Genomic DNA, 18,544 nt, shown 5'->3' with positions numbered 1-18,544 from the left:
GACATTTCACTTTTTATTGTGCCTCAGTTACTTGCTTCGGTTTTCTAGACTCTATGAATTTGATTGTGTTTTGTAGGGTTGATAAAATATATTTCAGCAAGTTTCTTAAAACTTATTTTAATACCTTACATGTGTAGTTCATTGTTTTATTTATTGCAACTTGACATGTATAGGTAGTCCCCATTTAGTTACCACAACTGGGACCAGCAACTCTGTCCTTAAGCAAAACAGTTGCTTAGTGAAACTACAACTGCGTTTATGATCGTTTCAGCTTTCCTTTGTTTTATATACCTATGAAAGTCATAAATGCAAGAACTTGTCACAGTTACTTTTCCCTCACTATTGTAACTGAAAACTGTTGCTAATCGAGGCAATTGCTAAATAAGAATTATCTATAATTCATTACGGGTCCCATAAGTAGTCTGTTATTAGGGCTGTATTTATCAGCAACTCTATAAAGTAGCTTCATAACCACAATACTATGGCTGGAATACCTGATTAAGAAATTGCTGGCAGATGTTACATGCAAGCCCAGATGTACAACTGCTCTCTATGCAGTTGTAATTGTATGTTGTGGGTGTCCACTAAATGATTGATAATTTTCTTAGAGAAAACAAATTGTTTTGTTTATCTTTCTACGACTTCTTTGAGAGGGAGAATAGTCCCCCTCACAAATGCCACTTAATAGCAGTGTAGACTCCAAAGTGCAAGTTAAAATAAATATATGTGCAAGTATGCATCACAGAAATAATCCTGCAGCTTCTCTCACTCCTATTCTGTTCCTAATGACACCCCCGTAGAAGAAGAATCCAGTGCTGCTATACTAGTAAAAATGGCACACTTTATAACATAATTATGTGCTTTATTGAGTAAAGCAGTATATAATACAGTAAGTAAGGCATATATTTGGTAAAATTCAATATGTTGTGAAAAATGCAGTAAAGCTGAAATTTATAAAAATAATTAGTAAATGTTACAGTGTTGATGTTAGAACACAATAAATGATACCCAAGTAATAAATCAGTACTGCATGAAAATGGTATAACATGCCAGACAATATTAGGTTATGCTGAAAATGTTTTATAGTTTAGTAGTGCATGGATATAAGGAACATGACATAGTTCCAAAGAAACTCTTTAAAAGCAGCAATAAAGCTCTTAAACTCTTTAAAATATTTTCAAAAGACTCACTTCAAAACTAATGTCTAAAAAAGAAATAACACTGATAAAATAGTTGTGCACTGTATTAGTCTCGAATCTTTTAAAATTTAAGAGAATTTATGACATAAAAGAAACTAATAATCCCATCCTATAATTGAATCTGTAAAATCTTACATAAAGGCTAGATATATAGGATATTCATTTGCAAATGAAGCCTATGATTCAGTCTAGCATTGCATCAGTGCGGTTCTTACAAAGAGTAGGATTTGTATAGGACATAACAGAGCCCTTTTAATGCTCATCTTAGTGTGCATCCCCAGAAGTGAAGAAAACACTCCTGAATCAAAGGGAAAGTTTGTTTTCTCAGGGAAATGCACACGAGACTCAATAAAGAGAGAGCAGGAAATAGGGCTGTTTAAAACTCTGGACTAATTTATTTGTGGGTAATCACTGTGCTCATGCTAGACTGAATTGTGCCCAAAGTCTTTAAAAAAGCATGAAAATGTATGGACTTTTTTTGTGAGTTACTAAATTGTAATTGTTTTACATTGTATTGGTATTAAAAGAACACCAGTTTACACAATGGATAAGTAGTTGACGATGAACACCTTCTCTACATAATTGTCAGGAACACCACAAAACGAAAGTGAGGTAGAAATGCCATGACTACCCATGTTGAATGCTAACTAGCATTAAAAAATAAAATATATTTTCTCCTGTGTTTTAATTATACCATACAAGAGGTAACAGATTTAACATTTGCAAAGTATTAAAGTTTATTAGATGGTAAAAATCTGTCTTTAGACAATGGAATTAAAGGCTGGTGGGGAAAAAAGGAAATGATGAAGCTTTTGTTAATAGTACCTCAACATTTTATAATAGTAAACCTGAGGGACTGTTTTCTAACATCTGTTTTTTATCATACCTCTCCTGAGTCATTGTTAATTGTGCAGCATTACTTGTAGAGTAGGATTGCTGGGTTTCATTTTGGACAACCAGCTTCTCACGAAGCACTGTGGCTACTTTAAGCAACTGATAGAGTTGATGTTTACCATTGTGCCACACTATTCAGTTTTATTACTGTTGGTGTGGAACTGGTGTGGTTCCTTGGAATTCATTACAAGACAAAAACTAGTGCTTTGTGTGTTTTAAAGAATTTAGGCAATTTTCAATACTCAATACTTTCTCTATAAACATGAAATATTAAATAATAATATGAATAATCTAAAGATTAAACAGATCACAAACTGGTATCTATAGTCAAATCTTCATTCCAATACACACACAGAGATGCAGAATATCTGATAAAAAGTGGCATCAAAGGGCATGAAAGCAAATCATATTTTTATTTAGAAACATTAAGGTGCTGGCCAGTGCCGGAGGCAGGATAAGGACACATAAGTCCACAATAAGGCAATTTCTATTTTGTGTTTACTTTTAACATTCAGATCCGAAGTATAGAGGAAATAAGAGCTTAGAATATGAGTCCAATTTATCTTATTTTTGCAAATTCTGATATTTGTCATGATATATGTGCTCTTTCCAGCTAGCCAACTAGCTGGATAATTCTAGTAAGACTTGCTCAGGACATGGAAAGCTATCTTAACTGGAAGTTTTAGAAAATAATTTTAAAGCAAGAATTAGTCAGATACTAGAAAAAATGTAGGCTGTTTGGTGTTGCAGAAATTCTGTCTGATTTTAAGGAAAAGAACACAGAACATGAATATCTGTTGGGTATAATTACCAAGTTGAAATGATGCTAAACAAATGCACTGCCTCATTTTTTTCTTTGTTTTTATAGGGATTTATATAAACATTTTTATAAAGCACACCTTTTTTACAATCTTTCTTTATAACAGCTATAAATTCAACCCAAAATGTGTCCATATAAAGAAATGGCAAGTTATTTAGCTGTCAAAATTTTACATGTAGTTTTCTTTGTTTTGTACAATTGCATAGATGTGTAAAACCTGCCATTGTTAACAAAACAATAACAGACTTAAGAAACTACTGAAAACTACAGTATAGTACCACTATCCTTCACAAAAATATAGATTTGTTTTCATGTAAACGCTTACAGTCTAATCCTCTGTCATATGAATATTATAAAAACCATGCAGGATATGCTTGAAGTTGTAAAATAGAACTTGTTATTCTACTAATTTGTTGTCAGTCATCACTGTCACTAAGGTTTCCATTGCTTGGCCCAAGTCATCTGCCATGTGGAAAAGGCTAACTACATTGTTGCCTGTAAAAAAAAAAAGAGAGAGGCATAAATTGATCTGTCTTGTGAATATGTATAAATATCATAATTACAGGTAATCCCTAGGTTACGAGCATTCCTTAGCGAATGTTTGAAGTTATGTGATAAGCCCCCCCTCGTGTTTATGAATAAGTCCCGAAACTATGAATGCTGCAGAACCACGACAGTTGTTCACCCTTACGGACAACCACAGAGGCTTGCAACATTCATCCTGCCTATTCCCCATCCACTCCGCACTTTGTAAGCCAAAAAGGAGGTCTGGAGAGGTGGGACCTCTATCCATCCGATGCTCTGTTTTGATGTGCACAGGCATCGCCCGGCACTTTGCAGGCCAAAAGGAGGTTCAGAGGGATGCCTGAGCCAGGCCTGCACGTACTAAAATGGAGTGTCAGAGGGGTGCATGTGGCTGAGAGATCTTTACACGGTAAGTGACACAACACAGCAGGTTGGGGGAAGTAATTGTGGGGAGCATGAGGTATTTCAGCAGGTTGGGGAGGTCTTGAGTGGTCTTAAGCAGATGGCCTATTCCTTCACTAGGCTCCCCATGGCCTTCTCCACCCTGAAATACCTCATGTGCATTTAACGAACAGAGCATTTGATTAGCGAATGCATGGGTGAAAGGAGGGAGTGATTGTGTTTAAAGTATGAGATTCACTCCCACGAATCCTCGGGTTATGAATGGAATAGGAAGGCTCCATTACATTCATAACTCAAGAACTATCTGTAATACAATTAATACAATATGCTCTACAGGAAAGAGGTATCCTCAATAAATTATGAAAAATGAGGTAAAACACAAGGAGTGTATCAAATAATTTGGAATTATTTGATACAGCACGATCAGTTGTATAGTCCAGTAAAATCTGAAAAGCATTTTTCATTAGCACTACACTGCAAAACAATTTCAAAGCTGCGCACATGAACATTCCAAAGTTAAATGTGCATGACAATATGCAGGCTTTATTGCAAAAGTATTTGTAGATTAATCAATATTTTTAACACCTAACTGGATCAATTGCAATTAATAGCATAGCTAGAAGATTTAAATGCTGATAAACATGAGTAAAGTCTCAGAGAAGATCTTTATTGGAATCAAAATATATATTTATGCTAACTTTTAAGTTATTACTGCTAATTGAAGGAAGACAATTGCAAAATTTCATTATAAGGGTGAATCATATCACACAGAGCTGGTTTCCTATTTGAATTACAAAATATATACAAATCATTAATCATTAATCCTGGTACAAGAGGTGGCAAGTTAGGAAAAACATTAGAATGCAATGATTGATCACCTGCAAGAAAATGGCCAAGCTCCCATGTTACTTTCAACCAAAAAATTGTACAAATGTATTTTGTTGAATCGTTTGCATATTCTGCATATGCATAATGTGCATTTCTGAAACTCTCATATTCCTGATTTTCAGACCATTCTGTACCTCTGAATGGAAATTAATCCAAGGTCCACAGGAATCTATGTTATAGTGCACACCCCTATTAAAATGCCAATTTTTGAGATGTAAAAAATCAGACCAAGATAATCACTTCAGAATTTTTCCACCTTTAATATAAGCTGTACAATCCAATTGAAAAACCTGAGATCTTTTAGGGGGAGAAATAACAATAAAAACTTACAATAAAGTCATTCCACAAGTGTTCACATGCTCTTATAAGTATGGATATGGCTGTATTTAGAATTAACCAATCACATCCAAACTGACATTAAATAGTAGTCATTATGCATCTGTCATTGATTAAAATGACACTGATCAAGCCTATATAAAGATCAGGTGTGCTAGTAGGATTTTTCTGACTTTTATTCAGTTGTTTCTTACAAGTCATGGTCTGCAAAGAACTTACAAAGCATCAAAGGGGTCTCATTGTTGGAAGGTATCAGTAAGGAGAAGGGTACAAAAAAATTCCAAGGCATTTGATATACTATGGAACACAGTGAAGACAGTCATCAACGCTAGAGAAAACATTACCAATAATTGGATTACCAGCATTACCAATAACTCCAGGATTACCAAAAAATTTATGAAAAAAAAACCTGGTCTGAGAGACTGTCAAAAACAGCAACATTGAAGGAGTTGCAGGAAGTTCCGGCAAGTACTGGTTGTAACAATCTCCTGTGTTCTTCATCTGTTTGGATTGTGGGGTAGGGTGGCAAGATGGGAGCCTTTTCTTACAAAGAAAAACATCCAAGCCTGGTTACATTTTGAAAAAAAAAACTACTACATCAAGTCTGAAAAAACATGTGGGAAAATGTGTTATGGTCTGATAAGACCAAGGTTGAACATTTGAAATTCCAAAATCTATGTTTGGCACAAAAATACTGTACATCACCATAGTACACCAAACTCACAGGGAAGAATAGTCGGGGCAGTACAGGTAGTCCTTGAGTTATAAATGTAATGGAGCATGCCCATTCCATTTATAACCGGAGGATTTGTGGGAGTGAATCTCGTATCTTGAATAAGATTACTCCCTCCTTTTCGCCTATGCATTTGCTAATCGAATGTGAGGATTGTTAAGTGCACATGAGATATTTCAGGGTGGAGAAGGCCATGGAGACCTACCAATGGAACAGGCCACCTGCCACCCAAAGCCTCCCCGACCCACTGAAATACTTCATGCTCCCCACAATTGCTTCCCCCTCCCCAACCTGGCATGCTGGCTCAATTACCATACAAAGATATAACAAGCTGTCTCCTCTCCAGCCTTATATGCCCTTATGGGTCTCCCCCTGCCTGTTTCAGGCCAAAATGGAACCTCCGGACGCTGGATCTTCTGGGGGCTGCTTTGGAGCTGCTTTTCTTCAGCTGGAATGGGGGCTTTTTAATCAAGGTGGAGGCGTTTATGAACAGAACAAAATAACACAGTAACTAAAAAGGGACCCCAGAAGTCTTCTAGTCCTGCTCAACCATAAGATTTCAGATAAATTGTGGTTCAATCTCTTCTTAAAAGCCTCCAGTGTTGGAGTACCCATAACTTCTGGATGCAAGTTGTTCTATCAGAAATTTCTTTTTAGTTCTAGGTTAGTTATCTCCTTGATTTCCATGCACAGCCCCTTAGATATTTGAATACTGCTAGTTTTTCTTTTCATTAAACTAAACATATCAAACAGTTCCAAATATAGGTTAATTTTGGCACAAAATCTTTAGGCTTCTGATAAAATGCTGAAGATGAAAAGGAATTTCACCTTTCAATATGACAATTATCCAGAGCATACCTCCAAATCACCCAAAAATGGTTTCACTAGAAGATAATCAGTTTTGGAATGGCCTGGCCAAAGCAGACCTGAATCCAATTGAAAATCTGGGGAGGTCTGTGCATAGGAGATGATCTTGCAATCAAACAGATTTGGAGTGCTTTTGCAAGGAAGAGTGGGCAAAGATTCCCAAGGCAAGATTCCCAAGGCCATGCTGATATACTCCTACCCCAAAAGATGGAATGCTGTCATAAAAACAGAAGGTGCTTCAACAAAGTACTAGGTTAAGGGTATGCACACTTATGCAGCCATATTATTCTAGTTCTATTGTTATTTCACCAAAAATATTTCAATTTGCTTTTCAATTGAATGGTACAGCTTATATATCTATATAGTCTGACTTTCTTACATCTCAAAAACTTGCATCTTAACAGGCATTGTAGATTTTTTATATGTGCTGTATATGACCAATTTCATTGTATGGGAATATACTTATGCAGTATTACTTCTTAAAATAATGTTTATAATCCCATTGGTTCAACACAGGAAAGTACTAGTTTTTCAGACTCTATTTTAAAAACTAATAATGCTGAAACTCATGTTTTTGACAATCTGCAATGTTTTAAAAAATGACATAACATGCTTCCTAAAGTATTTTATAAATTGATACTATCTCAATGTGCTAAGAGACTTTAGAGATATAAAAAAATGGGATGTTCCCTTGTAGAATCCGATAACTGGTGAAAACTAGATTGAATATGCATTATTTCACAATGCCTGTTTTGAAGATATGCTTAAGAAGAAGTAGCTTGATTTCCTGGCTGGCTCAATTTATGAGATGATGGGCAAAGCATTTTTCGCAAAGCATTTTAAATTTTGACAAATTTAATTTTGTTTTAATAATTATTTTAATAATTAAAATGACACGTGGAAATAATTATTTTATTTCCATGTGTCATTAAAGAATAGTGTTGGAGAGAGGGGGAAAGAAGAAAAGCAAGGAGCTTGCCTACTAGTATCATAGCCACTCAATTCATCCTTTTTTGCAATGAACTCTAATCATGTGTTGAAAGTTAACCATTTTTCAAGGAAAGTCTAAAGCAATTAGTATAGCTAGTATTAATTATGTTTTACTTATGTCTGCGCAGAGGTTGGGTTCCCTTATTTTCCCCCTCATTCCTAGTCAATTTCTTTTTTTTTTACATTTGGAGAGGGATTTTTAATTAAAAGCATACCCATGTGAAATGCTATACAAATGTTCTACTATCCTTGCTGTATTAAGACTGACACAATTGGAGAATGAGCCAGACGTTGCGACGACACAACGTGCGATCTTGACAGTCCGAGACCGCCGTTGATTCTTTTACCTGCTGCACAGTCCATAGGGACCTAAACTGTCCCAGAGAGATGGTCACAGGGAGACAAATCCTTGCTGGTCTCAGGGACACCGCAAAGTCCCTGATTGACCCAAGGAAAGTTCTCCAAACCGGCAGTAAACAGACAGCCCCCAGGCTGACAAAGTCGGAGACGGCTCCGGAAAAAAGGTGAAAGTGAGTCCAGCTGGTGAGGGTTTTTTTTCTTTGAGAATGATTGCTCAAAGAAATTTAAAAAAAAAGATAAATTAGTCCTTTAAGCAAAAGAATAAAGAGGCGAAATTTATCTTTATTGGACTGTCTTAGAAAGTTTTTTTCCCCCTCTTCTATGTAACAGCGTTTTGTGGATTGAAGTGATTGGAATGCTTCCTGTTTCTCCTCTTAAGTGAATGAATTGATTTTTCCTCCTAATTTGTGCTATCTTTATTTTTTGGCTGATCTAAAACTTTTTTCACTTTAATAATCCTTTCTCTTTCTGACTATTAAATTTTATTAAAGACTTAGAGATCTTTGTTCTCCTTAAGCTTGATACGAATAAGAGAAAGTTGAATCTACCATTCGGAAGCCAGAACTTGGGTTTTTTCTCCTTTTGAAATACAGTATCCTTTGCTCTATTTTCTCTGAGTTGTTGACATTGTAACTAGAGGGTTTGCAGCTTGTCTGTAGAGACTGATACTGGCTCAAGGACATGAACTGTTTTTCTTGCAGGTGTCCTTGTGGAATATTTTGGACAAGGGAAGGGAAAGAAAAGAAAAGATAGAACCCTCATTTCTTTTTTCTCCTTTAAAAAATTAAAAAGATCTTATGTTTAAGCAATTTTAGAATGTTGTTGTGGTTTTGTTTTCATACACTATTAATATGAAATTTAACAACTATCATTTGTTCAACTATTTATGTTATTGCTATTCAACAGCCGAATACAATTATGCCAGAAGAAAAAAATAAAATCCCTGTGGCAGGGATTTTGCCCTTTGGATTCAAGGTAAACAAACATCTGAGGATGTTTTGTTCTGTGAAAAGCTGACAGGGAGCCTAGCTTATCTCCATGACTGTATGTTCTGGAAACTGCTGTGGGGAAATGGGACCTTGTGGCATTGAAATTGCAATTGTACTGATATAATTTTTAATCTGAAATGATTCATACGATATTTAGAGTAATACAAAATTAGAAGATATGGCAAACAAAACAATTATGCAACATACACACATAACCATATAAACAATAATGTAAATTAAATGTTTGGGACAAATAAATTTTCATGTGACTTCAGATGTACATTCTGAAGTTAGGATGGTCCAATTGAAATTCCTCTGCCTCTGTTCATTATCTAGTCAACCTGAAGAGGGAAGTCTATCCACCTCCTAATATGTTCATACAGAAAATATAGTCCTTACAAGTCAAATGATTTAAATGTGTATCCAAATGTTGCCCTTATGAAAACACCCTTAAATGCAGTCAGTTTGTGTGTCCACATGATAGATGGTGTTGAAACTGTTTTCTTCAGATCTTTCAGGTCATCATTTTGAATCTGTTGTGCTTTACTTAGAACTTAACTGATAATTTACTCATGAAACTTTAACTATGAACTTTTGTCAGGATGCTCTACTTCATGGGAATTTTGACTAAAGTAGCGGTTGGAATTTAAGCATGATCCAACTACTATTCGTTGGAATCAGTTAGTATTAGATTTATGAGAAAGTTTCTGTGCAAACACAATGATCCTTTAACAAAGTTAATTGGTTTGCCCTGCTTATCCTTATGGAAGAGCAACTCATCTTTTCAGGTCCGCTATAGTGGTGAGTTTCCATTTTTTTTTACTACTGGTTCACTCATGCATGTCTAGAAGCATCTGGGTGGGTGGGCGGAGCTTCGGCCGCTGCCACTACTGGTTCACCTGATCCGGGCCGAACCGGAAGCAACCCACCTCTGGTCCAGTACCTTAACCATGTGCATTTATTATCTGCAGGTTTTTTGTATAATTATATAATTCAAGGACTTTATATTACATTTATATCATCATCATCATCATCATCATCATCATCATCATCATCATCATCATTTAATGTAATTGTGGCTATTACATCATTTCCATTCAAGAGTGGTGATCAAAAGATTTCTTCCTGTTTGTTACAGTTTAATATTGTAAAAGGTATTTTACAATATTAAACTGTAACAAACAGGAAGAAATCTTTTGATCACCATTCTTGAATGGAAATGATTGACAGATGTGCTTAAAATGTTTGAAGAAGTATCTTAACGTTCTATGCATACATTTCATGCATTATTTGGAGGCTTGCATTAAACTTATGTGTCACTTCCCTCAATATGAGAAGAAACTGCACCTATTTTTAATTAGAGCAAGCTCCAAAGGATTTGGAAAGGGAGCAATTAAGAAGTTTAATTAATTTTTCAATCTTTATTGCTTACTAACAGATAAATTGTGCAATCTGAAACAAATATAAGCAACACAATTGGAACATCAGTGTAACAGATTTACTGCACCACTTAAAGTACAACAATAAAGTTGTACATACTTCAACAATGTTACAAGTCCTTCAGACTTTGCACAGCCCAGGAATACCTAAAATGCTAATTTAAAAAGCACTCCCCACCACCTCTACAGGGTTTAAGCTTAGTTTGGGGGAAATACAGTTCTAAATGTTTATAGAGATTCACAGTCATCCAGGTCTTGGTTGTCCCAAAGATGCTTTGTCTTCAAAGAAAATTCATGCTGCTAGGCTATCTTGAATAACAGGTGAGGTATAAATCAAATGAATGTTAATGTGACTTTAAAGCACCTGCAATTTGAATGATACAAAAATATTTTCAATCCCTTTTAAAAATAAATTCAAGAAACTGTTAATTTCCATTTTCATTGCAACAATGCAATATAGTACTGTGATATTTTCTATTATAAAGAATTATTAAATGTTTTGTAAATGTAGACAAATTATAATTTATTTAAATATTCTTTAATTATTAGTTTGTGATAGTATTTTAATTGTAGTCTCTGGAATTTGTTCATTAATATAATATATACCTAATATATACTAATCGCTTTTCAAAACCTACTGTTTGTTTGTTTTTTGCCTACAACCGCATTTCTGCCTCAAATTCCATCTATACTTTAAATAGGAGACAGATTCTTATATAAAAATGAGCTTGATTACGTTTAGATACAAGGCTATTGCAGTTCTCTATTATGTTGTATTGTGACACATTAACATTTTTTTACTTTCCCTTTATTAAACAACACGTTTTAAATATCGAATTTGGTGGAAAATATTCAGATGCCTTCAGTAAACTATTTTAGTAACAAGAATGCTATGAGCTTATAACTAATTATTGAAATTCCTATGATTTTCCATTCAGTAACTATGAAATATTTAGATTGAAAAACAAGCAAGATTTATAGTGGGCTATTCAACAAAATGCAAAACCTGCTTCCATTTACATCTTTTCTTTATGAACTAGTCCTTCACTGTAATAATAAACCTTCATTCTTACCAGATTAAAATTTGATTTTGCAACAGTGAAATCAGCTGAGTTTTCACACATACTTTTAACATGACATAGTTTAGTCTGTGGGTGTTAGTGACAATTTAGCTGGCACAAGCATTAACTTGCAAGCTTTAACATTTTGCTGTTTATACCTCTCAATTCTTGAGCATAACTAAATAATTCTATATAACTATTTGGAACATACATGTTCCAAATAATTGTATAAGATAGAAACGTGCTATAGTCTCAAAATGCAAATCAAGTTATGATTAACTATGAAAGTTTTATTTGAACAATTTTATAGAAAACAGTTTCACTTTTATATTCCTCTGCCCCATTGGTGAAATCCAAAGTTTTTTCCCTCCTGTTCTGTGGACGTGGCCAACTTGTAAAATGTGGTGCAACTCACTTAACACACTTGCTTAGCAATCAAAATTTTGGGCTCAATTGTGGTCATGTTCTTTCTGTCTGTCTGTCTGTCTTTCTTTCTTTCTTTCTTTCTTTCTTTTTGTCTCTCTCTCCCTTCCTCTCTTTCTTTCTTTCTGTTGCTCTTTTCTTTCTTTCTCTCTCTTTCTTCCCTTTCTTTCTCTTCCTTCTTTTCTCTCCCCTTCTGTTTCCTTCTTTTCCCTCTCTCTCATTTTCTCCCTCCAGTGCTTTCATTTCTCTCTCCTCTCTTTGATTTGTTTCCCTCTCTTTTCCTCTCTCTTTCTCTCCCTCCAGCTCTTTCATTTCTCTCTCTCCTCTTCTTTTTTATTTATTTCCCTCTTTTCCCTCTCTTTCATTCTCTCCCTCCAGCTCTTTCATTTCTGTCTCCTCTTCTCTCTCTCTGATTTGTTTCCCTCTTTTCTCTCCCTCCAGCTCTTTCATTTCTCTCTCATCTTCTCTCTCTGATTTGTTTCCCTCTTTTCCCTCTCTCTCATTCTCTCCCTCCAGCTCTTTCATTTCTCCCCTTTTTTCGATCTGTTTTCCTCTCTTTTCCCTTCCATTCTCTCTCTCCATCATTTTCTCATTTCTCTATCTTTCTCTCTTTTTCTTCCCTTTTCTTGCTCTCATCTCTTTCGTGTGAGCGTGTGTGCACCAGCAAAATACTCTCCTGGGCCGGGATCATGGATAGCGAAGACAGACAAGCATGTCAGGGCTGCGGGAAAGGGAGTAAGCTGCTAGCTCTGTTCCCTGCAGCCAGCTGGCCCTGACATGCTTGTCTGCCTTCGCAAGCTGGCCAGGGGGACACTGGGAAGGTTGCATGGAAGGCAGGCAAGCATGGCAGCGCTGCAGGCTGTGGGAAAGGGAGTAGGGAAGGCAGGCTGGGACGGTGGAAAGCAGACACTGGGCAAGGTGAGCGAGTGGCAACTGGGGGACCGGTTTGGAGGCATGGCCAGCCAGTGGTCGTTACCGGTTCGGCAACCCAGGCCAAATGTCCACTACCAGTTCTCCCAAACCGGTCCGAACTGGTAGGATTTTACCCCTGCTCTTCCCATTTATGGAGGTAGCCTAATGAAAAAAATACACATTTTTTCAGTTTCTAGTAGTTTGATATCCATTGACAGTTTAGAAGTATTACATATTACAGTATACCTGTAACAAGTACTGAAAAACACACATGCTGTGCCACAAGTGCCACACACACCCTCCAAAAAAAAAGGAGAATGAAGCAGTGAGAAGCTCTTGCAGTGGGCATTATATGCACTAACCTCACTCATTGGCTTTCCAGAGCCATTTCTTCCTTTATATTAGATGTATGAAAAAGAAAATGAAAACACACACACACACATAAAATATATCAATTATCATTATAAACATAGATTTAAAACAATAGTTTTTGAAAAAGGCTGCAAAGTATTTAAATCCACACAATTTTGTTTTTAAGTAAACCTCACATACACACATTTCCTTCACTATCAGCCTTTAAAATAAGGAGATGGATATACACATATTCAGATGAGTTTTGAAAAAGGACATTAATTTGGGAAAAGGCGATGTAATTCTAATACCATCAATGGATCCTGTACAACTTTGAAAAATACATTGTTTTCTAAGTGTATTTTGCCAGATGTTTGAATTTAAAAGTCAACTTTTATGCTAAAATATTTAATTACTTGCAATCCTAAAAAGTATTAATCCTTGGTACACAATAAATGTATTGTGCGAAGAAAGGGAAGAAAGAAAAATATTGTTATATATTTCAACTAAAGAATTTTATTGTCCAACATTCAATAAAATATTCTCATCTCTGGAATTTATATCCATGACCTTTTACTCAACAAAACAACAAATCCAAGCAATGGAAAATGAATATTTGGCTTAACATCTGTAAAAGGTAAAAGTAAAAGTTCCCCTCACACACATGTGCTAGTCGTTCCTGACTCTAGAGGGCAGTGCTCATCTCCGCTTCAAAGCTGAAGAGTCAGCGCTGTCCAAAGACGTCTCCGTAGTCATGTGGCCAGCATGACTAAATACCAAAGGCGCACGGAACGCTGTTACCTTCCCACTAAAGGTGGTTCCTATTTTTCTACTTACATTTTTACTTGCTTTCAAATGGCTAGGTTGGCAGAAGCTGGGAAAAATAATGGGAGCTCACTCTGTTACATGGCACTAGGGATTTGAACTGTCGACCTTTCTGACATCTGTACATTGTTTCTAATCTGATTTGTGATGGAAATTTGCTCTAACCTATCAGCTTAAAAATATTTATAAATCACTACACTGGTATTTAGTATTTTTATTTTCAAATATCCAACCTTTTGCTTTGAGAACTGTGAGTTATCATAAAGCTGAAAAGGAGTGGCAGTCACTATGAATATGCTCTGAGCTGCACAATAAAGAATATGTTGACAGAAATTGTGTATTATATGTATGTATATATTTGTATACTACATAGCAAACATTTTATTCATGGAGTAGTCATATTGAAATGACAGAAAAACATGAAATGGAGCAATTGTTATTTGTTGAAACTACTAGCTTCAGCTAACTACAGAGTGGTGGGAATTGTTTAGTCTTTCAAACAGCAACTTCCTTTCTACCAAATATATAAGTAATATATTTTAACTTTTGCATTATGTAATTCATGCATTAATTTATTATTGTACCAATACATAAATTTATTAAATGCAAAAGATTAAAAGAACACAAAGACTGCACTACACATTTTATAATTATTTCTAGCTAATCACAGTATTTATGGAAGTAAAGTTGTGGTCTTCTTTTTTAGGCTTGCATTTTTTACTTATGTATTTCTGAGTATAATATCAGTTTGAAAAAAAGATCCACTGTCTGTAATATACTTGCATCATGCCCTACTGAATAATGATCCTTACCTCTTGTACTAGGGAAGGAATTGTTAAGCTGTTCCATGACCTCTTCTAACCCTGGGCTTGTGGCCAGGGGAGGACTTAGTAGATCCTCCTCACCTAATAAAAAGAAAAGCAGAAATATACTTCATCTATTCTACCACAGCATTCATCTATTAGTGTGTACAATAATTGGTTTAGAATATACAAAGCCACTCCAATTCATATGCTACAGATAAGTAGCATTAAAACTTCTGATTATTACTCCTAGCATATGTATGTAGGTTTTTGGGGTACAAAACAGTGCCTAACATAGCTGTAATATTTTTAATAGTAGAGAAATGTGTTTAAGAATGGTATATTTAATCTATTATGTTCTTAAGCTCTCAGAAGAGAAGAATGTGGATTTTATATTACCACATGCATAAGGTTTTATATGTGTGTGTGGGGGGGGGAAGATTTTTTTTTATTTTAAAGCAAGATGCATATCTTGTGAAATATCTCTAATAATAAAGTAGCAATAGAATTATTGTATCATAATGGACCAAAATACCAACTAATTGAGGTGATCAATGATGATATTTTTGTAGACTTTAACAGATAATGAACAAGTGAATCAATAGTCATATTCTTACAAGATGCTGTTCATGAGGATTCCGTGGAAATGTGTAGTAATCATTAGATGGCACCAGGTTGAAGAAGTACAGTTATTCTGGTCTACTACAATCGTACCTTCCTCACCGGAACACTTCTGAAGTTGAGCCTTGGATTCAATTGTTTGCATTCCAGTGTTGGACCAGACAGTGCTTTTTTTGGTACATTTCTTCCACTGTTTAATAATCTATGTGAACTTTCAAATCTATTCTTGAGATCTGCAGATAGGTATCCTTAATACTTCTGTTTATTTAGTAAGATCAAAAGCAGATTTATGATTGTATGATTGTATGACAGAGTATAATGAACACACTGGCACTGACATAATATTGCAGTAAGAATTTCCATGCTGAAAATGGTATTTGAGCGAAAACAGAAAAACTGTAAATAATAGAAAATTCAGTTTTACTCCTGTTGTTATGGTCCAACCATTTACTAGAGAGAAATAGGACAGGGCTTGCTAATCAGTCCACTGGGACTGGGAATCTGTTAAGATGGTTTGCTTCTAAGGTCTTCTAAAATTCTACATAATTATGAATTCTTCAAAGAATTCCAGATAGCAAAGCTGATGATTGTACTGAAACCCTAATTGATAATGGAACACTGAGACAACTCAGGATTGACGTTATTGGTACAAACTATGCTGACACAAAATGCAGAGTTCAGATAGCAACAGAGTTTATCATTAAACTTTGAGGGATAAAATGTTTGGGAGATGAATAGCATACAAATTTCAACCATGTGTTGAATTGTGTTGCTATGACTGTAAATAACTTTCTAGCTGCATTGTATACGGAACTATCTTTGGGTTATTATGTTATTAGTAGCTTCCATGTAAGGTCCTGCCTCTCCCTCCTGTTCAAGAAGGCATGGACTCTCGAAACTTTAGCATTTCAAAAGGAAACTTTTATTGAAAGGAAGTGAATTCAAGACAATGCAAAGAAGGTCTGAATTACCCCCAGGCAATTCCGTTAGGATAAAGTGGTTAGAAACTCCTCCACTCAGGTTGATGTTGAATGAGCCAATGCATGGGTGCAAAGATGTGGAAACAGTAGAAAGAGTTAAGCAGTTGTTCCCATGCGCTTCTTCTGTGAGGCTTCCAAGCTGAGAGAAAACAGATGTCCCTCCTCCCTTGTACATTCCCCAAGATAAATCAAAGCACAGGGCAGAATAGATGACAGGGTAAAAATTATAAACTGGGGAATTACAGGACACATAGGAAACAGGATGAGAGTAATGTGAGTACAAGAATCCAGGGTCTCCCCCCCCCCCCAACTTGAATGGCAGTATCATGATAGGGATCTAACATGCTTCCCCCCTTCAAAAAAATGAGGGGATTACTTATGAGAGAGAACAGAAAGACGAACATCATAGAGAGTTAGTTCGGTTTGTTAGGATATTTCCAGTGATATTTCCAACTTTTTCAGCAGGGCAGGGGCCCTAACAGGTTTCTTAGCTACCCACTCATTTTCTGAGGGAGGTATTGAGTTGAACCCCGGTGGGCGTGGGAGTCAAGGATCTCTTCAATTTTAAAGTGTTTTCTCCGATCATAATAGGGGTTGGAGGAGTGTCTGCTGGGGGCTTTAAAGGGGATGTAATTACGGGTTTCAATAAGCTGTAGTGAAAAACTGGGTGGACCTGTTCAAAGTATCTTGGGGGGTAGTAATTCTACCGTTACTGGGTTGAAGATTCTAGTGACTGGGAAAGGCCCTATGAATTTGGGTCCCAATTTATTTAAGGGTTGAAAGATTTGTAGGAATTTTGTGGATAGGTAAACCATATCACCTATATATTTTAAATGGGTTTGGTTCTGTCCTTTTGTCAGCTTGTGTTTTAAAAGTGGCTGTAGCTTCATTCAGGGCTAGTTTCACTACTGGCCAGGTGTTTTGTAGTTGTTGCATCCACTCCCTTAAGTGAGGGTATGGTTGGTTCTTCTACTGGTAATTCTGCCATTGGGATGAAGTCCTGGCCAGTCGCAACTCAAAATGGGGTGAACCCAGTGCAAGAGTGCACAGAGTTATTATAGGCAACTTCTGAAAAAGGCAGGAGGTCAGCCAGTTATCTTGTTGATAGTTAATAAACCATCTTAAATATTGTTCCAGAACCGAGTTCAGTCTCTCTGTCGATCCGTTAGTTTGAGGGTGATGACGAGAACTTAGGCTCCAAGAAGGTCCAAAAAGGCCTTACAAAACTTTGAAGTGAATTGGACCCCCCAATCAGATATTATCCTCTGTGGGCAATGGCGAAATCTATTTTTTTTTGCCACCAGTTCTGTGGGCGTGGCTTGGGGGAGTGTCATGTGACTGGGTGGGCATGGCCAACTTTTTTTTCACTTTTTGAAGCATTTTTTTTACTACTGGTTCTAGCGAACTGGTAAGAACCAGTAGCATTTCACCCCTGTTTGTGGGGCCCCATGTAGTCAATAGATATGCTGCAGGAAGAGTTTGGCAAGTGCCTTAGCAGTGGGGATCTTTTGGCAAGGAATGAAGTGGATCTGCTTGGAGAAAAGGTCTGTTACGACCCAGATAACAGTATTCCCCACAATTTCAGGTAACTCTACAATAAAATCTATAGAGATCTCTCTCCAGGGTGCTGAGGCTCGGCTCCTGTCTGCAAAAGACCGTGTGTGTGTGTGTTCCCTTGTCTTCTCTTTGCTTCTGCACAGATAGGGCAACTATTCAATGTCTTTTTTAAGAGATGGCCACCAGAATTGCCTTTTGATAAGGTGTAGGTTTTCACAAAACCAAAGTACCCAGCCAGTTTGGAGTTGTGACATGTTTGCATGAGAGGAATTCTCTGACTAGCTGGGACATATAATTTTCCTCCCACCCACCTAAGTCATCTTTAATTAAACAGGTGTTTTATGGGCCATTGGTTTGTAGAGCTTTTTTAAATGCTTGAGTGGTAACATTGTCCATAAGTGGTTCTTGTTTAGCTTGCACCCTGGTCATCACTTTGGCTGCCAGGCTGGGAGCAGGGGTTTGATCACTTCAGGTTTCCCACTGTGAAACTGAGGCTTTCTGGATGGTGTATCTGTTAAAACGTTTTTTCCCCTAGGGAAGTATTGCAAACCACAGGAAGCTTTGTAGTT

The 18,544-nt window shown here is 36.3% G+C and overlaps 1 protein-coding gene across 3 annotated transcripts in view; it reads right to left on the bottom strand.

Annotated features, from left to right (window-relative positions):
• Window positions 1–841: 841 nt before the first annotated feature.
• The window catches only part of DMD (dystrophin), a 1,188,090-nt gene continuing 1,170,387 nt past the window's right edge, over window positions 842–18,544 (bottom strand). For all 3 annotated transcript variants that reach the window (XM_081951523.1, XM_081951524.1, XM_081951525.1), the window contains 2 exons: window positions 14,827–14,919; window positions 842–3,408 (listed from right to left, as the gene is read on the bottom strand). In XM_081951523.1, the coding sequence (XP_081807649.1) occupies window positions 3,311–3,408; window positions 14,827–14,919 (191 nt within the window). In that variant the 3' untranslated portion in view covers window positions 842–3,310. The remainder of the gene's footprint in view (window positions 3,409–14,826; window positions 14,920–18,544) is intronic.

The sequence above is a fragment of the Natrix helvetica genome (genome assembly GCF_964273705.1).
Source record: "Natrix helvetica genome assembly, chromosome: 4".
Classification (NCBI taxonomy): domain Eukaryota; kingdom Metazoa; phylum Chordata; class Lepidosauria; order Squamata; family Natricidae; genus Natrix; species Natrix helvetica.
Note: the sequence above shows the minus strand (reverse complement) of the source record. Positions and strands in the feature narration are given on the sequence as shown.